Source organism: Drosophila sulfurigaster, chromosome 2R (assembly GCF_023558435.1).
Source record: "Drosophila sulfurigaster albostrigata strain 15112-1811.04 chromosome 2R, ASM2355843v2, whole genome shotgun sequence".
In the NCBI taxonomy this organism is placed as follows: Eukaryota; Metazoa; Arthropoda; class Insecta; order Diptera; family Drosophilidae; genus Drosophila; species Drosophila sulfurigaster.
The window spans coordinates 11,742,715-11,761,514 of NC_084882.1; the positions used below are offsets into that span (position 1 = coordinate 11,742,715).

Genomic DNA, 18,800 nt, shown 5'->3' on the forward strand with positions numbered 1-18,800 from the left:
TTAATTAATTAAATTTAAAACGTATTCCATGTGGTCACACTGAACACACTGCACGTTACAAGTGTGTAAGCACTGAGAAATGGTAACACGGTTTTTGCCGCGTTTTTTACCAAAACTACACAAAGAGTTCCTAAGAGTTAATCAACTTAGACAATATCAGAGCAATATGAGTGAAGTAAGTGAAGAATCAACGCCCGCAAAACGCAGCACACCACCCACAATTGGCACTCACAACGGCACATTTCACTGCGACGAGGTGGTTGCCTGTTTTATGCTGAAACAATTGCCGGAATATGAGAACTCTGAGATCTTTCGTAGTCGTGACGACAAAGCATTGCGAGAGAAATGTGAGATCATTGTGGATGTAGGCAGTGAATTCGATCACGGCAAGAAATGGTACGATCATCACCAGCTAACATTCAAGGATACATTCAGCACATTGCGACCCGAGTTCGAAGAGAAATTCGATATTAGGTAAGCACATTTTTATGGTCTTTAATGAATGGTTGCTAATACTAATTTAATGACTTACAGACTGAGCAGCGCTGGTCTCGTTTATTGCTACTATGGCGAGCGTGTGATTCAAAGCATTTTGCAACGTGAGCGTAACCTGCAGTTATCGCCACAAAATCTGAAACTCGCCTTTCTGCAAATCTATCGCAATTTCATCAGCGAACTGGATGCCATTGACAATGGTGTCCCCATGTTTGAGGGCGGTGAACCACGCTACAAGATCTCCACTCACCTCTCGGCCCGCGTTGGTAAACTGAATCCATCGTGGCAGGAATCAAATCGCAGCGCCGATCAAGATCAACGTTTCCACCAAGCAATGGCCGTGGCGGGTAAGGAGCTGGTGGAGAATGTGCTAGAAGTGGCCTGCTCCTGGATTGCAGCACGCGATCATGTGCGAGCTGCACTGGAACAGGCAAAAACTGTGTATCCCAGCGGTGAAATTCTATTGCTGGATAAGTTCTGCCCCTGGAAGGCGCATTTGGTCGATCTGGAGAAGGAATATCAAGTTGAAGGCGTGCCCAAGTTGGTTGTATTCAATGATGGCTCAAGTTGGCGTGTTGCGGGGGTGCCTCTGACACCCAGCAGCTTTGTGGGTCGCAAGTTTTTGCCCACACCATGGCGTGGTCTTCGCGACGACGAATTGTCTGAGCTGGCGGGAATTAAAGATCTGGTATTTGTGCATCACACAGGCTTCATTGGCGGTGCCAAGACCCAAGAGGCTGCCTTGGCCATGGCCACCAAAAGCATAGAGTTCGTCGAGAATTAAAATATAAAAATGCAAATAAATCCCTCGTTTACAAATTTTATTTGCCTTCTAATTAGTTAATTACAAAAACTGCTTAATCCATGCGTGTTTTAAGCGCACGCTCCGTAATCTTATCCGCCTCAATAATGTAAACAGTAGCTCCCCAACCGCTCATGGCATCCCTATCAAAGGCATTGACCATCGACTGAGCTATGACTTCGAACAGCTGATCCGGCTCCAGATCTGGGCGCCACAGAGTCTCGCACATTCCATACAACTGCTCGGCACAGGTGCCAGCGACCACAAAATCATCAGGCTCATTGGGGCAGCCAATCAGATCCATGTTGCAGATGAACGGCTTCAGGGTCTTGGGATCCAAACCCGCCACAACCGGCTCAATGAAGTACGGACCAAAGCGATGCTCGTAGAGGAAATTGGACAACATCGCGGAGAAGGGTTTGGGTGCCATCTCGCGGTTTTCCTTGGTCTCATAGATGTTCTTTCGGAACATCAGTCGATCGCGTACTGTCAATATATCGGTCTGCAGTCCAGTTAATCCCAAAAACATACGAGGTGCAATGTGAAACACTTTCTTGAAGTCTGTGGAGATGGTTTGTGCTTGAACACCGAAGCGATGATCCGTTGCAATAGCCACACAGTCCTTGCCGCGCATGGCGACGACGCAACCACCGTTATATGCCAAAATCGACATTCTGAAATTGTTTTATTAAGTTTACTTTTAAGTGAATGAGAGTTGCAAAAATAAATGCTAAACGCCGCTGCGATGATGACTTTTTGTTTCTGCCAGAATCAGTCAGAGTTGCCAGATAGCTCGTTGACAAAGTATGCTAAACGAATAATTTTATAACCAAACGGTCACACAGTGCAAAAGCTATCGAGAAATGTATATTTTTTGATATTGTTCAATTTTTCTAATTTTTGACAACAGTAGAACTGAAAATTAAGCCACACATCGAAACAAACAATAGTTTTTCAATTTTATTCTGTTAAGTGCTCTAAATATTTCATTTGAAATTTTTGTATTTTACAATACTTTCACCCTAATTATTTAAATTACGTGTAACAGTAGTATTCTACAAAATATTAGACTTAGTTTAATTTAATATAAATAATTTGAAAATTTTTAAAATAAAATGTTCGTTTTGGAACTGCTGTTATCGTGACGAACTGTTATCGAAATATATCGGCGACTGTCAATCGAGTATCAATAGCAGCAGCAGCAAGCAGCACGATGTCCTCTTAAAATTGCTAAAATTCTACATTAAAAACACTACCCAATGTTCGAATAAACCATTGATGTGCACAACTAAATCCCAATAGTCGAGCTGCAAACAAACACTTACAACTTGGACAACAACAGAACATTATTTGAGCGAGCGATAGGTAAGCCGACTCATTACTCAAAATAAAAAGCTTGCACAACAACAAATAAGAATTTGTGAAATTTGCAAAGTGCATAAAGAACCGCAGATCCAAGTGACACACAACAACAACTGTGACAAAATGGCCGAGGCAATGGTTGTTGAAGAGCGCCCCACAGCGCCCAAACGTTTCTTCTGTCACATGTGTAATGTGGAGATCAACATTCCCAACACCGACTTCACTTGTCCCTTGTGCTCCAATGGTTTCGTAGAGGAGTTGCCCGCAAATGCACCCGAGTTGACAGCGTCTAGCAGCAATGCGTCAACCAGTAACGAGACCGGCTCCAGTTCTTCGGGCAACAACAGTGGCGGCGCCGGTGGCAGCGGCTTGATTAATGTGGAGTCGTTGCGGAATGATATTGTATCGCTGCTAAGCATGCGAAATGTGCCTAATTTGGAAATAACCATTGAGCCAAATCGTCGTCACACCAGTGTCATGCACTTGGGTGGCCCGGGCGCCGGAGGCGTTGGCAGTATGGGCGGCGCCCCAAATATAGCTGGCGGCAACATTGCAGGAGGACGTGTGCGGCCAGCGAATTTGGATCGTTTAGACAATGTGCTGTTCGACTTTCTGCAGAGTTTGCCACTGGCCGGCGCCACAGCAGAGATAGTGACTGGTCCGGGAGGCGGTGGTGGTGTTAGCGTTGGCGGCGGTGGCAATTCGCACATGTTCTTCATGGGCAATCCGGGGGATTATGCGTGGGGACGCGAGGGACTCGATACGATCGTGACACAGATGCTCAATCAAATGGAGACATCGGGACCGCCTCCGCTCTCATCGCAGCGCATCAACGAAATACCGAATGTTAAGATAAGCGCAGAGGAAGTGGAACGCAAAATGCAATGCTCCGTGTGCTGGGATGATTTCAAGCTGGATGAGACTGTGCGCAAACTGCCATGCTCGCATCTGTATCATGAGAATTGTATTGTGCCATGGCTGAATCTACACAGCACTTGCCCCATCTGCCGCAAATCTTTGGCCAACGACGATGACAACGACGATGTTGATGTCGACGAGGATTTTGTGCTGCTCAATCGTTTTGTTAACGAAAATGCCTCTGGAGCTGGAGGCGCTGGCAACACACCGCGAACGGCAACAGCCAATAATGCATCTAGTCAAACAGCACAGACAACACAGTCGTCGACACAACAATCGTCAGATTCAACAACAGCAAACACTTCTCGCAACAACGTGTTCACCTTTGATGATGACAATATGTTTTTGGACTAATTGAGGACATTGGACAAACGGATGGACTTGAAGCGTATCATTTGATCGCTTCTTCTGATATTCAAAATTATAAGCGAACGCGAAAATATTTATCAAATTTAACATAACACAAAAAAAAAAAAAATACTATAAAATGTAGTCACGCTTTTCTTTTGTTGTTGTTCTTCACACCCAAAGGGCTGGTAAACAATATTTATAAATTGTTGCAATTTCATTTTGCTCTTCAATAAAAAAAAAAACAAAAGAAACTTTTGTAAGCGTAATAATACGATTATATGATATTATAAAAAGTATGTCTGTATAAAATAACTTCAATTCTATTTATTGTACTACAAATTTGAAATAGGGAAACATGTATTGTAATTGCGCTTAATTGAAAAACAACAAATTGTTTTGTATGCAAATAATTATAAACTAACATATGAAACAAATTTGCAACTAGATGCTAGTTATAAAACTATTTTATAAAACACGGTTTCGTGGCATTGAAACATAAAAAAAAAACAATACTATTATCAACATTATTTAATAAATCAAATCAATAATTAGTTTTGCTTTTAATTCAAGTTTAGCAGATGTACAAAATATTTTGAAGTAAGAAATGGTACAAAAGGGTGACTTTATGGTATGTAAATCGTACAACGACGAATGTGAGCAATTGCAACTGTGTGGCAACGCCGCAATAACACTTTTTTCATTGACAGCGCGTAGCGTTGTTGTTTTGTGCAAAAGGCGCAACTTTTAAGTTAACTTAATTGTTTAAAAACTCTAATAAAATGCTCTAGCAAAGCGATTAGTAAAATAAAAAGCTAAGAGAATGACAACGGCAATCGGCAGCAACAACAGCGACATTGTTTTGCTCACCGATGTGGTAAGGCACTCAAAAAAAAAAATGCGAATTTAAATAAATTATAATTTTGGCCCAGGTGCGCGATCAATATGTGCGATATCTGGAGCGTCAGTTGGAAGAGAATGTGTGTGTGTGGTCCTCCGCCTCCAGGAATCATCACAAGTCCTCTGCTTGGTCCTGCATCGAACACAGCCTAAAGACACTGGAAACTCGCGCCATTAAAGCCTGTCAAGCAGCGCAACTCTATCAACGCGCCATGGTCAAGATGGTAAGAAAAGTTGAACTAATGGCAGAGGCAAGTCTAATCAGCATACTTTATTTTCAGATAGCCGCTGTGCGGCGCAATACACAGGAATGTCGCTTGGCGGATGCGCTCTTCGAGCACATGCAGCGACAACAAATTGAGCAAGACAACGACGAAGATGTGAAGGATGCGGCAATGAAGAGTCGTGAACAGTTTGTGGACAAATCAACGCAGACAGCAGCATTAATCGAGGGCATGCCAAATGGCGATGGCGAGCACAATGAAGATGACATTTATACAAGCTACACGCTGTGCCAAAAAATCGATTTGTTTCAGAGTCGACTTGCCGAGCACGAAACAAAACAACAGCAGCAGCAATCAGAGTTGCAAGTCAATGGACAGCAACCGATGGCATCGCCAGCGTCCAGCATCGAGGATACAGTTTCTCAGGAGCTAGCCAAACTCTTTGATGACGAACCAACGGATTTGAATGCTTTGTTTGGCATTGAAATAGAAGCGAATACAGATGAACTCAAGGAGTTCAAGGAGGCGGCAACACCCCAAGAGAAGCCAACAACATCGCCGGATTATACGTTGCCACTGCCAGCACACATCAATAACCAGCAAGTGGACTTGCGGCACAGTCGCTGGCCATGTGAATTGTATGCACAACGACGTCGCCTCAATGCGTGCTTGGTGCGACTGCTGGACGCGGATTGGCGCTGCGAGGATGCATTGCGCTACAAGTTTCATATGTTGTTTGGCGAGGATAGCGATGATGAGTTTGCCACCGAGATATCTAGTCCAAGCATTGATCTGGTCGATGAAGTCCTGCTGGCCAGCTGTATATTGCGAATACGCCCATGGATCGTGCATCATTTAATGCGTCCACTGCAAGAGGGTCTAATAGCCAATAGATTTCTGTTCAAGAAGTTGGCTAAAATGCTGGCCAATAATATTGTCCTGATCAATCCTTATAGCAGTGAGCGTCAAGTGAAGCAGGCCGTTGAACAATTGTTTTGCATTCAGCCCAGAGGAGTTCAATGCGAGATGGACTTGGAGTTATTGCCGTCAGTGTTCGTGGAACGATTCGAGAGTTGAAAAGCACATAAAACTTTTGCAGATTTTTTTTAACCCCTACAAAATATTCAATTATCTTGTGTACCTTATTGAAAAGTATTGAAATGAATGATAATGAAAAAGCAATACACTATTTAAGTATATCAAAGAATCGACTAACGATTCAAAGATTATGATCTCTTAAGAGTTGCTCTCACATTAAGTAGAATTAAAATATATATAGTTTAATAATTCATGCCGATCTGTATGCGTGTGTGCGGACAGAAATAAATTAATTGGATTCGAATTGCTTGAGCTACATCAATTGAACACTAGCGATTATTTATCATTTTTTGTTTGTTTAAATTATAATTAATTCAATGATTACAATAAATTTTGCTTTCTGCACATTTCTCTGTTCATGTTTTTTTTTTGTTTTGTTTTTTTATAATTATATAAATTTTAATATATTTAATAAACGATACATATAATATAGTTTTTGACGAAATTGCGGCTGCTGCTGCTGCTGCGATTGGCGGCTGCTGCTACTTTTGTTGATGTTGTGGTTCTTGTTGTTATTCTTACGGCTGTGTTGTTGTTGGTTGTTGTTGTTGATGCTGCTATTCTGACATTGGTGGATAATATGATATTGTAGTTGTTGTTGTTGTTGTCGTGGTTGGTGTTGTGTTCCTTTTGCTGTTGTTGATTGTGTTCGACATATTTCTGCTTCGCTCTTTAGTTTGCAGCATCTACGTCTTGCTGTTGTTCTTGTTATTGTTGATGTGGTTGCTGTGATTAATGTTGCCGCTGTATAGTCACAGAGACACTACCTAGTATCGGGTATTTGATTTGTGTTTGACGCCGCATTTGCATTTTGTTTGTATTTTTGTTGCTGCTGCTGCTGCTGCAGTTGCTGCTGCTGTGAACCCGTGGCAGTCTCTGCTGGCTGTGCTCGGCCTCGTCTTTCGATGCCACCTCGATCAGCTGCTGTTGGCCTGCCGCCAGCACCAGCTGCACTGGCTGCTGCCGCTGCAATGCCTCCACCAACACCTCCCCCTCCTCCGACGCCACCGCCACCGCCAGTTGCTGCTGTGCCAGCGCTCGTTTGTGTTGTTGCTGCTGTATTGTTGGCCTTTTTGTTTTTGTAGCGATATTCGTCGCATACGAAATCCTCCGGCGAGGTCTGTTGCATTTGATTCACCTGTCGTACCACAGCACGTTGCTGCTGCTGCTGCGGCTGTTGTTGCTGTTGCTGCTGTTCGTCAGCATTGTTATTGAGCAGCGTATCCTGTTCCTCCTGCTGCTGCTGATGTTGCTTTTGGCTGTCGCCATTATTTTGCTCCTTATTTACATTATCACTCTTGGCCAAACAATCGCCATCATCGCTGACCGCATTCAAGTCCAACTCCTCCGTGCAAAGCAGCGATAGAAGCAGCGACTGCACAAACGTGGAGCTATCGAACAACACAAAGTACATCAATTAGATATTAGATCAATCAATGAGAAGGTAAATTCTGTTTCCTACCGATCGGCGCGTTTGCGCTCAACATCCGCCCACTCGGCATCTGTCAGCGTGGGCTGCATAAATTTGGCCAGCAAGTACTGGGACTGCGATGACTCGCCAGCTGCAGCTTGGCCAACAGCTTGGCTAGCCATGGCACCGCTGTTGCCGCTGCCATTGACCGTTGAGGTGCCGCCAGTGCCGACACTAATGCCCAAAGCATTGCTGCTGCCACCGCTGCCACTGCTGATGCAACTGTTGCCCACCGCCTGTACAATGTGAAATGCATGATGATTAATAAATTCTAAAATAGGTTGGAAATTTGTATAAGCTACTTCTCTGGCGTTGAGTGTATTGGCGGCCAGGCTGCTCGACTGCGTCTGCTGATGGCTGCTGGTCGATGCAAAGCTTGTGCCCACCGGCCATTCGCTGGTGCGCAGGTTGGGATGTCCGCTCACACCACTGGCACCGCTACCTGCGCCATTGCCAACTGCACCGCTGCCGCTTCCGCTGATCACCTCGGCCATGGTGGCATTAGAATTCGATGTTGAGACTATGGGATGCGTGCGTCTTGGCAGCCGATCAATTTGGCGCGATGCCTAAAATAATGAAAGCGTTAAATACAAATTGTAAAATCGTTCCCTTATATACACAGAGCGCAACACACATATGCATACACGTGTAGATATATATAGACAAGATCATAAAAACAAACAATTATCGCTTTGCTTACCGTTGCCTGCTGTCGATCCATTTGCATTTGCATCTGCAATTGTTGCAATTGCGATGTTGGGGGTCCGCCACGTCTGACGCCGGACAGCTGTGAGAGCAGCTCCGCAATGGGATCGACAGATTCGCGACCCGACGGCGACAAGGCCGACAGTCCGCTCGATGAGCTAAAGTGCATATTGGATCGCCGTGTCCGCGGTCCGCCCAATGTGCGTCCTGGAATGCGACGCACTCCACCGCCATGTCGTATAGCCGACGGCTCATCGTATTGTCTAAAGGTTAAGGCAATCCATACACCCGAAATAGGCATTTTGTTTTTGTTAACGTGCAACACGCTCTCAATCGTCAAAAAGCTTGATCTACTCTCTCTGTGCTTGCAAAGCTTCACAGTAACGAAAATAATTGCAAGTACTCGAGAGAGAAAGATTAAGGTAATTTGTGCATCAAATACCAAGTAAATAAATGATTAAATGATCAAATCAAACGAAATAAATATTCTCTGAAATCAATTACAAATTATGCAAAAATACGAAAATTGAAAATAATTAAAAAATCAATTTCAGATAATTTTAAAGAAAACTTCACTAATAATATAAGGTAAAAAGAGCAGAGCATTTTGTAAAAGCTTTTCCAAGCTTACTGAAATAATTTACAATCTGTTGATCAGTCGAATTCTAGATATAGTCAACAGAAATTCATAATATTTAGATTCAGTTTGATTTGTCATGAATTTAGAAAGCATTATTCATATTCTTAATCGACATGAATTCTTAATAAATATTTTTATGAACTCTGTTTAAAAACTCAATTCTGTGTAAAACAGTTCGATTTCGGTTGTCAAATTACTATTCAAATTCAATTCGAGAAATAATTATTTTTTTCCCTAATGAATGTTAATGATGAATGAATTACGAATTCTTGGTATTAAAATTAAAATGAAATAGAAATTAAATGTTCGTTTGATCGATGTGTTTCAGAAAGGATATCAAAAAGGATATTAACTCGCGTGGTTGCCGATGCTCCAATGTGAGATGACCGGCAAAGTCATCTGTGACTAGATTCGGCTCCCCGCCTGGCAAACCGGCGCACACAGGACAGACGACCTCAAGACTGGTCTCCGTGTGCTCAGCGGACACATGCTCCAGCAATGTGGCATCGCTGAAGCCCATCTTTTTGCAATAAGGACACGTAAAGGATTGCGGCTGATCCGTTGTTAGCATTTCGCCGCCAAAATACAATTCGATATCGGAACGGGTGAGAATGCATTGCATGGGATGCTCGACCAGATGTCGAGTGGATGTGACGCCATCCTCATAGCAATCGGCGCATAGATCATAATCATAGCAGATTAAGCACTTGTATCGCCGTCCATTGAAGTTGCTTTTTTAGACATGAATCGCAGCTCACACCTTATTATATAAATATATATATATAAATGTATATATAGGGCAGATATGTAATTGGAAATTGTTAATTACCTTCATGACGACTCATTATTTAGCAGCAGCGACAGCGGCAGCGGCAGAAGCAGCAGCAGAGGCAGCAGCTACGTCTTCACGTCCACTCGATAGGCTCCGTTTCCCCTCTTCTTCTTCTTCTTCAGGAGCAATCTATCTGCCGTCGACGACGCTGCTGTTGGTTGATGATGATTTCTTTTTCTTCGTTTTTTTCCTTTTGGATTTTTATTGTTGATTTTCAATAAACTTTCGGGGCTGAGCTTTTCACGGTATTTATTCGATTTGTATAGTTGAGAGAATTACTTTTTTATGTACACATTTGTATAATCCAAAACGAGAGCTGGGTTAAAAAAAAAAAATAAGAAAGATATTCACTGTCAACGAGTGTAAACAGATGACAACAAAGAAGAAAACGGCGAAATTAAGTAACAAACCTAACACACATACACACAAACACACAAATTTATAAATCTACACACACACTCCCAAGCGCAGCCCGCCCTCGCAGATGCAACGTTTTTTTTATTGTCTTTTTCTTTTCGCTTTTCTTTCTTTGCCAAAGCTCACCACAGAAGACAACGAAACGATTACGGTTCTTTCTCTTTGGTGTTACCTTTCGCGTTTGTCGTCCGAAAATGTGAAATGAATAGAAACAGGCAAAAGGTATAAATCGCACACACACACACACACTTCCCCACCACCTCCTCCTTATGCTTGCGCCTTTTATTGACAGCGCACACACCAACACAAGCTTGATTTTGAGAGCAGAAGCAGAGCAAAGAATATTTTTTTTCAATGCAATGCAATGGGAAAATGGTGAGTATTAAATGCAAAATGCATAAACACAGTGCACAACAATATTATAATAGCACAATATATTACATATTTTATGCAAGCACAGTAACCATTTATTTTTAACTTTTTCGTTTCGCGAAAATTTTCAACTCATTCGACCCGTCCGTCGTCGTCGCTGTCGTCGTCGTGTGCTTTTGTATGTCTGTCTCCGTTCCCCACCATCCTCGTCTTACTCAATAACCAATTCGATGCGAAGTGCTGCCATACTTGCCAAAAAGATTTGCAATAATAAAATATAAATGCACATACTTGTTATACACCAGATGCTACCATGCGGCTTATATAAACTAAATGTTTATAAACAATTTGTACACTTCACACTTCACTTTTTTTTATACGTATTTATTTGATTCGATGCGAAATATGTGTGCTATGGAATCAGCCTTTCATTCCGGCGTTGCCACACATATTACTATCAGATGGCAACGCTAAATCTAAATGGCCAAAGCTTTTTTTGCAATTGCTCTCGCACACAGTGCTGGTCACTAAAATAGGTATTGTGAACTAAAGGCGGATAGGGCTGACAAGCTGATTTGCAGCTGATAAAAGCACTTCACCTATTCGGATGACTTGCAATGTGTGTGCACCACATTTACATTTATGGCAGGGGGTGGTGGGCTCTAATGCATTATTGGTGCATGTGCAATTTTTATTTTTGCTGAAATGGTTTATTGAACAACAATGTAGTTTACAAACACGCATTAGGTTTTTGGTTTAATTGTTTAGGCCGTGGGGAAAATCATTGTTAATTACATGACACTATTTTGAAGCTTTTTGAGTTTTGTGCTGCATTCATCGGCGCGTAATTATGGCACATTCATCTTTATATGTAAATGAGTGTATGTATCACAGTTGTATGTAGAATGTACATACATATATATACACAATCTACGCATTTGAAAGCGATTTCAGCTGAAATCTTTGTTCGCCATCAATTTTCTTCATGACCAAATAAAAATAAGATGCTTAGTTTTTTTTTTGTTCCTCTTATTGCACTTTTTATAGCAAAATCGCAATACATATTGACGCATGTATGTACATATGTACTTTTTCTTTGCACGTTATTTTACAGGCAAGTTCCGATAAAACTTTTTATTACCACACAGCGGAATTCTTGGAACACGTACATGTTATTGGTTGTGCTTCAGCATTTGATTTATTATTTAATATTTAAATAAATCACTAGTGCTCAAATTAATATATAATTAAAACGAAAATAAGTTATATCGAGTTTAAAAGCTTTCCCCGACTGCACTCGGCAGAGCCACAAGCAATGTGACCACTAATCGAGTTTTAAAAACAACTAGTTTAGGTCGCAATATATACGCCAATAATAAAAAAATACCAAAATCATCGTAAAAGCCGAACTCTGTCATCCCATCTCTAAGAAAATAAACAGCATTTTGTATGTAAATTTTTTTTAATATTTTTCGTTATTAATCTTCTAGTTTTTCTGGTGGCGGTCCACAAGGTTGCAGCATGCGTTCCATTAGATTAAATCGCACTCGAGCCTTCGATTCATTCTCAGCTATGGCGAAGTAATTCAACATGTCGTAGTGCCCCATGTAGCTGGCCAATGAGTCGCGGTGTTGATTGGTTAACCACTCGAATTTTGTAGTATCTGCGTGTCCTGTGCCAATGTACTTGCTCTGCAGATGCTCCAATTGACTGTGTATGTTATAGCGTTCACCCATTTTAGTTAAAAATATATTTTTTTATTTCACAGTGGATTGATAAAGCGAGTTTATGTTTTGGTGGTGACTATCAATGTGACCGTAATATAAATTGTTAGAAATACTTTATTTTAATTCCTTACCCTGGATAACAAGATCAGCTGATTAACCGTTTACATACCAGGGTTGTAACAATAGCTATTAAAACCGCTTAAAATGTGTGGACGCACTTGCCTGTGAGTTATTCTAATTGTTTTTTATTTAGATTAACGTATATCGTGTATTGGTTTAGAACACTCGATCCTGAACAAGTGCTGTGTGCGTGCAAGTATCCAAATGAGAAGCTCCAAGATGACGCCAAGCAGCAGGAATACGCAACTCCAGAATGGCGCGCAGAGTTCAATTTGGGCCGCCGATATCAAGCCTCCTATAATATTGCGCCCACCGACATAACACCGGTGATGTATGTAGATAGCTCTTAGTATTATTACAATTAAACTAACAATGTATTTCCAGCGTGTCAGCTGCGCACTTCGCAGAAGGCGCAGAGGATCAAGAAGGTACACATCGCATTGTTATGCCCATGATGTGGGGCATGATTCCACCGTGGCACAAAGGAGACTACCGCAAGCATGGACTAACCACGAACAATTGTCGGCTGGAGCATTTAATGGACTCCAAACTGTATCGCGGACCCTTTAAACGTGGCCAACGTTGTGTCGTTGTTTGCGAGGGTTTCTACGAGTGGCAGACTACAAAGCAGGCAAAACCATCCGATCGGGAGGCTTACTTGCTCTATGTGCCACAGGAGGCAGATGTAAAAATTCACGACAAAAGCACTTGGTCGCCATCAAATGTAAAACTTCTGCGAATGGCAGCCTTGTTTGATGTATGGCAGGACGAGAATGGCGACAAAATGTATAGCTATAGCATCATAACCTTTGAATCCACCAAAATAATGTCCTGGATGCATTATCGTATGCCGGCTATACTCGAAACGGAACAGCAAATGAATGTGAGTAATCCAGATCAATTTACTTCATTATTCATATTACTTTTCATTCAATTTAGACCAATTTATTAAATATATTATTATTTTATGTTTGCTCCTCAACTTTCATTTAGGATTGGCTGCACTTTAAGCATGTAAGCGATTCGAAAGCTTTGGCAGCACTTCGTCCGGCGACTGGCTTACAATGGCATCGTGTTGGCAAATTAGTGAATAATTCGCGCAACAAAAGCGACGAGTGCAACAAGCCTTTTGAGGCAGCTTCCAAGCCTGAAAAACCCAAAGGGATGTTGGCTTGGTTAACAGGCAATAAGCAGAAGCTGCATCAAAACAAACCAACAAACGATGAAGTAGTTATTAAGGAAGAGACCGCTAAACGCAGTGTCGATGAGATTTCTCCAACTGCAGCTGAAAGCGCCGCCAAGCGGACGCGTTGCGCACCAATCGAAATAGCGCCTCCAGCGCTTAAAAGCGAACCTCAGATTAAGTTGGAGCCCACCGAAAGTTGATTTTCGAATTAAAACAGTTGTTTTATAGTATTTAAAGTTTATTTTGCATTTAAAACCAAAAGTATTGTTTCTCATTACCCAAAATTCTATGATATTATAGCATGTATGTATATATAGCGTTGAATTTGCTTAATTACAAAGGCTTAGCATATAAAAAATTGATTTAAATTGTTTTTTTTTTTTCAGTTAGTGTAAAAAGATTTGTTTCTTTGCTATTCGCTTAATTTACTAAACTCGATGTTACAACTAGCAATGTTCTCGATGTGTGTGTATGTGTGTTTATAATACGACGTTTGTAGCTGCCAACGTTATTTAAGCCGCGACAGTAAATTGTAAGCAGCCCGTTAAAATGAAGCTTTTAGTTGTTGGTTTCTCGTTGCGGTTTTTTTTTTGTAGAAAATAATATTAAGCAATAATTGTTTTTTTTTCAGTATTTGCACTTGAACTGCTTTTTCCGCATGCAAAATGCAACAATAACAAACAAAATGGTGTCAATGTTGCGCTAGCTGACAGAGAGCGAATATGAATGGAAGAGGGAAGAGAAAGGCGTGGTGGGTGGGAAGGGTGATTGAGCACGCGGCCAATGAATTGTTGTGGGTGTATGTATCTGTATGCGTTTGTGTTTGCAAGTGCTTAGAAATACAATTGTTGTTTATTAGTCTAGGAATTACACATGTAAAAGTATTTTAAATTATGTATACATACATATGTATATAAAATTTGTGTTCTTTTGTTCGTTTATGAACTTTGAAATTAGCATTATGATCAATTTTGAGGGACGAATTATAATTTGAAAAAATACTTTGCGTTTTGCGCAGCTCTGCTTGGCAGAGAGAGGGGGATGGGGAGACCAAAGTCTGGTCTCTCTGAGTGTGTGTGGATTAGCGGCTTTCTTGCATATGTGAAGAATTGATATCGATATCGAGAACGTGCATGGTACGTGACTACCATTATGTACTTTAAGTGCCTATTTATTGAGATTGCAATTTATACTTTATATCTGACTGCATACACAGTATTTCGCTTGTTCGAATATTTCAACAATTTTGTATTGTTTTGTTTTTATGGATTGCACTTGAAAATGTAAATTATAAAACTGAGAATAGTAGCGAGTGAGATGAGCGCGTGATACGCGATAGTTCAGGAATGCTGTAATCGATAAGCAAGCGCTCATCTCGAATAACGTCTCAAAGAGTGAGAGCAAGATGCAAATAGAGAGTCAAGTAGACGGAAATAGTGGGAGTGGGAGAGAGATTGCATTACTCAAATGGTGTGGTAAACATGTTGATGTTTAGATCCTCAAATGTTGTCGTGCCGCTGTGGTCGAGCATCTGCAGCACATCGGAGAACTCGTGACCCTGCGGTTGTTGTCCGCCCGCTGCCACCACGGGATGCGGGTGTGGGTGATGGGCATGAGGATGCGGATGTGGATGCGGATGAGCCGCAGGATGTGCGGCTGCAGCATTCTGCCAATCTCCCCACTGCGCTGCAGCTGGTGCCGCCTGATAAGCGCTCGCCTGCTGTTGTTGCTGCTGCTGACGCTGTTGTTGTTGCTGCTGTTGTCCGTTTCCAGCACTTAGTTGGGTGTAAGTTGGACCGCTGGGCGAACGTGCCGGGCTGCTCTGTTGATATGCCGGATAAGCCTCGCTAGCTGTTGCTTGTGGCTGCTGTTGTGAAGCGGGACGCAGTGCACCCCAAGCATTAGGCGTGGGTGATGTGCCCGATTTGGGTATCTTGGCTAGCGGCGATGGACCGCCTCCAGCTGCTGTGGCGCCATATGGTGAATGGGTTGCATCATAACTGTATGCCACCGGCGTATTCTGCGCCGAACCTGGACGTGGTGGATGAGGCGCCTGCATATGCATCTGATAGATGCCGGCAGGATCGCTGCCCGTTGGCGTAATCTCGCGACGCGGCGGCTGCAGCGTGTAATCCACGCCCGGAGCTTGCACATAGACATGTTGCTGCTGCTGTTGTTGTTGCTGCTGCTGCTGTTGTTGCTGATCTGCCTGTTGCTGCTGCTGCTCAGGCGTGGCGCCGTGCAACGTCTTGCCAGAGCTATTGGTGCACACAATGTACTCCACCTCATCGGTGTAGGGATTGAGGAAAGCGTACGCTTGAGTACGCAGCCAAACAAATTCCGAACTCTTGGCTCTAGCTCGATACAGCAACGAAAACATTTGTCCCTTCTGCTTGAGCACCTGATCGAAACTCTCTTTCATGTGACTCTGATCCTCCGGATGAAAGAAATCATAGCAGATTTTTCCCAGTAGCTCGGTAGGCGTATAGCCCAAAATGTGTAGCACACGCTGATCCACAAAGGTGAACTTGCCATCGAGAGCATGACGTGTGATGAACTCGCTCTGATTATTGCTGCCCGTCATATCGTTGGCCGCCGTCGAAGTCACCTGCAGTCGCCCAATGGCCACCAGGCAGCAATGCGAGGCCATGTCATCCACATCACGTTCCATGTGCACATTGGGAAACATGTCGGTGGGTGGCCAGTTCTTAATGTAACCGGTGCAATGCACCACAGCATAGTTAGAACCATCTCGAGACGGACCGAGGGAATTGCGTTGCTTGAGGCGATTCAGGTGACCCGAGACCATGGCATCGGGATTGACGTTGCCTACACGCATGCGACAGATGAAACCACGCCGGGCGCCCATACTGAGGCGCATGCTCGACTGATGTCCCTCCTTCTTGACGGTGCCGGACTTGAGGTCGAGTATGCGTCCGGCATTCTGTGATTCCTGCGTCGACAGCTGTTCCCGTATCTTGTCTCTATCGTCGGGATGAATGTGCTCATACAAACTGGTGCCATACCAATCGCTTTGGGTGTAATTCAGCACGGGAGTCACTGAATCCGAAACGTATATCACTCTCCCAGTATCGCAGCTGACCACAAACAAGAAGCCATCGGCTGCCTCCAGTATCAAGTGTTTTAGCTCTTGATCGGTCAAGAATGAAGGTTTATAGGTGCCATCACTGCTTGTGTTGCCGGTGCCACGCAGATTCTTCATGTGGGCAACGGCCATACGTAGTATGGTGAGTTTGTCGGGTTTGCGCGCCAAGGCGCTGCAAGTGGGGACCATGTCAGAGAGCTCGGTAATGTAGGCGGTCATTTTGTTGCGGCGACGTCGCTCGATTTCACAGTGATTCTCGCGGCTCGCAAAGCGTTCCTTGTCCTGTATGTTGGCCTCGTCCATGATCGGAATACTTAATGAACTTGCTGCTGCTTCTTCGGAGAAAGACTCGTTATGTATGTGAGAGTGTGTATGTGTTGCGAGCACTTCTCTAATTCTGCTTTGCTTTGCTGTTCGCTTTCTTTATTTGGGTCGCTCGCTGCGCTGCTGCTGCTCTGAAAAAACGTCGACTATTGTGTGTGTGAGGGAGGTTTTAGTATTTTGTCTACGTTGTGTTTGTCTCTGTGTGCGTGTGTACACACACACACACAAGTGTTGAAGAGAGCCTTTTTGAAGAACTCGTACAGAAACTGTATACAATTCTACACAATCGTTTTTATATCGTCGTTTATGAACCACAAGTTTGCCATATTGTTTTTGTTTTTTTCACCACATATAAGCGCTTTTCATTCGAGTTTTCAACAATTTTTCTCGTAATTTTACCAAATTTTCTTCCACGAATTGCGCACACACACGATAAAAATCTGAAACTGTTTACTGTGTGCACAGCAGTGTGACCACAGCTTCCAATTTTCAAAACACTCTTGCTTACACTGAAAATTATACCAAAATATACCATTGCGTCCAATTCTAGCCTGGCTGCACTATATTGTGCGGGATTTTTATTTTTTTTAAATGATGTATATAGAAAAATGTTAATTATCCAGTGCCTAATTTAAGCTAAGCATTTGAAAATGCAATTGTACATTGTATAAACTATGCTGTTCTCAAACAACAATAAAAAATAGTCTAACGTGCATGGACAACAATTACACTATCTTATTTTATTTAAGTTTTATGATTTGAATAGATAAACATTTAATTGAGAAATGCTATTCTTCATTAATTGTGGAATAGGTAATAATTTCTTCCGGAGTTACATGTTTAAATTTATTTAGTGCAGTTTAGTGAATGGTAAAGTGGGCTTGGGATTTTTATATATGTATGTATGTAACCAAACACACTTGTGCAATGCCAAATCTTCGAGTACCATTTTAGGCGTCGATACCTAAGCAAACTATCAAGCGTTGCCAACCTTTTGGGCTTTAAAAAATACGTTATAAGGGGGGTTTTTAAAAATTTTTTGTTTTCCGCGTACAATTGCGGAGATCTTATTGAGCTTTATGAAAAAAAGATATAGGAAACCCATAGAGTTTTGAATCGCTATCACCACAGTAATCGCACAAAATGAAAGGCTTAATTTTTGTAAATAGAATGTCAATCGTCATCATAGATCCTATAGTTCTTCAGAAATATCTACCCCAAACCCAATTGAAAAATGCAATATAATTTTGATGTTCTGGTTTAGTATTAAATGGTATTACAGCATTGCGTTGTCTTATATATATATCGTATATAATATCCATAAATACATTTACATTTTTATTCATAACTAGGCATTTGTTTCTTTTTGTTTTTTGTTTTCGTTTTATTTTTGTTTTGATAAGAGCTAGTCTTCATTTAAAAAAAATAAAATTAGTTATTCATAGTGGCAATAACAAATACATTAGTATTGTGTATGTGTCCGTTTTCTTCTGACTTCATATCTCGCTTCCATTTACGTTAACAAAAATAATTATGCGATTGCATTCCTTTGTTATACATCAATAAGTTGTCTGTGTTTTAATACAATCTTAGGTAAAGTTTTTATTTGTTCTGGTTGTGTGTTATTTGTTTGTTAATTAATTATTGGCAATTCTCTAACTGCATGTTGTCTTTTGTGTGTTTTTGATGGTTTTCCATTTCCATTTTCAATATTTGTTTTTCAAGCAAAGTCTTTTGTTCTATTTTGTTTAAA

The 18,800-nt window shown here is 41.9% G+C and overlaps 8 protein-coding genes across 8 annotated transcripts; 4 read left to right on the forward strand and 4 right to left on the reverse strand.

The window, feature by feature from the left end:
• The first annotated feature begins 45 nt into the window (after positions 1-45).
• On the forward strand, positions 46-2,006 carry LOC133839477 (MYG1 protein C27H6.8). Its single transcript, XM_062271065.1, has 2 exons — positions 46-474; positions 535-2,006. The coding sequence occupies exons 1-2, from the start codon at positions 80-82 to the stop codon at positions 1,277-1,279; spliced, it is 1,140 nt and encodes a 379-aa protein (XP_062127049.1). The 5' UTR covers positions 46-79; the 3' UTR covers positions 1,280-2,006.
• LOC133839484 (proteasome subunit beta type-3) lies at positions 1,300-2,157 on the reverse strand. Its single transcript, XM_062271073.1, has one exon. It carries the CDS (start codon positions 1,968-1,970, stop codon positions 1,353-1,355), a length of 618 nt encoding a protein of 205 aa, XP_062127057.1. The 5' UTR covers positions 1,971-2,157; the 3' UTR covers positions 1,300-1,352.
• A 190-nt stretch (positions 2,158-2,347) lies between these two features.
• On the forward strand, positions 2,348-4,479 carry LOC133839476 (E3 ubiquitin-protein ligase Iruka). Its single transcript, XM_062271064.1, has 2 exons — positions 2,348-2,662; positions 2,733-4,479. The coding sequence occupies exon 2, from the start codon at positions 2,783-2,785 to the stop codon at positions 3,929-3,931; it is 1,149 nt and encodes a 382-aa protein (XP_062127048.1). The 5' UTR covers positions 2,348-2,662; positions 2,733-2,782; the 3' UTR covers positions 3,932-4,479.
• Positions 4,480-4,613: 134 nt separating this feature from the next.
• Positions 4,614-6,914, forward strand: LOC133839475 (uncharacterized). The gene is made up of 3 exons (XM_062271063.1): positions 4,614-4,802; positions 4,858-5,049; positions 5,107-6,914. Exons 1-3 carry the CDS (start codon positions 4,749-4,751, stop codon positions 6,124-6,126), a joined length of 1,266 nt encoding a protein of 421 aa, XP_062127047.1. The 5' UTR covers positions 4,614-4,748; the 3' UTR covers positions 6,127-6,914.
• On the reverse strand, positions 6,424-9,808 carry LOC133839473 (E3 ubiquitin-protein ligase Kcmf1). The gene is given in 7 exon segments (XM_062271061.1): positions 6,424-7,538; positions 7,610-7,854; positions 7,921-8,184; positions 8,319-8,579; positions 9,301-9,699; positions 9,701-9,723; positions 9,793-9,808. Coding segments are annotated over 7 exon segments (1,836 nt in total). The 3' UTR covers positions 6,424-6,910.
• Positions 9,809-9,819: 11 nt separating this feature from the next.
• On the reverse strand, positions 9,820-12,411 carry LOC133839486 (splicing factor 3B subunit 5). The gene is made up of 2 exons (XM_062271076.1): positions 11,754-12,411; positions 9,820-10,111 (listed from the first exon to the last, which is right to left on the reverse strand). Exon 1 carries the CDS (start codon positions 12,318-12,320, stop codon positions 12,063-12,065), a length of 258 nt encoding a protein of 85 aa, XP_062127060.1. The 5' UTR covers positions 12,321-12,411; the 3' UTR covers positions 9,820-10,111; positions 11,754-12,062.
• Positions 12,412-12,424: 13 nt separating this feature from the next.
• On the forward strand, positions 12,425-14,536 carry LOC133839478 (abasic site processing protein HMCES). The gene is made up of 4 exons (XM_062271066.1): positions 12,425-12,535; positions 12,592-12,762; positions 12,816-13,314; positions 13,425-14,536. The coding sequence occupies exons 1-4, from the start codon at positions 12,516-12,518 to the stop codon at positions 13,815-13,817; spliced, it is 1,083 nt and encodes a 360-aa protein (XP_062127050.1). The 5' UTR covers positions 12,425-12,515; the 3' UTR covers positions 13,818-14,536.
• Positions 13,835-17,498, reverse strand: LOC133839472 (aryl hydrocarbon receptor nuclear translocator homolog). The gene has a single exon (XM_062271059.1). The coding sequence runs from the start codon at positions 17,024-17,026 to the stop codon at positions 15,077-15,079; it is 1,950 nt and encodes a 649-aa protein (XP_062127043.1). The 5' UTR covers positions 17,027-17,498; the 3' UTR covers positions 13,835-15,076.
• Between the last annotated feature and the right edge of the window lie 1,302 nt (positions 17,499-18,800).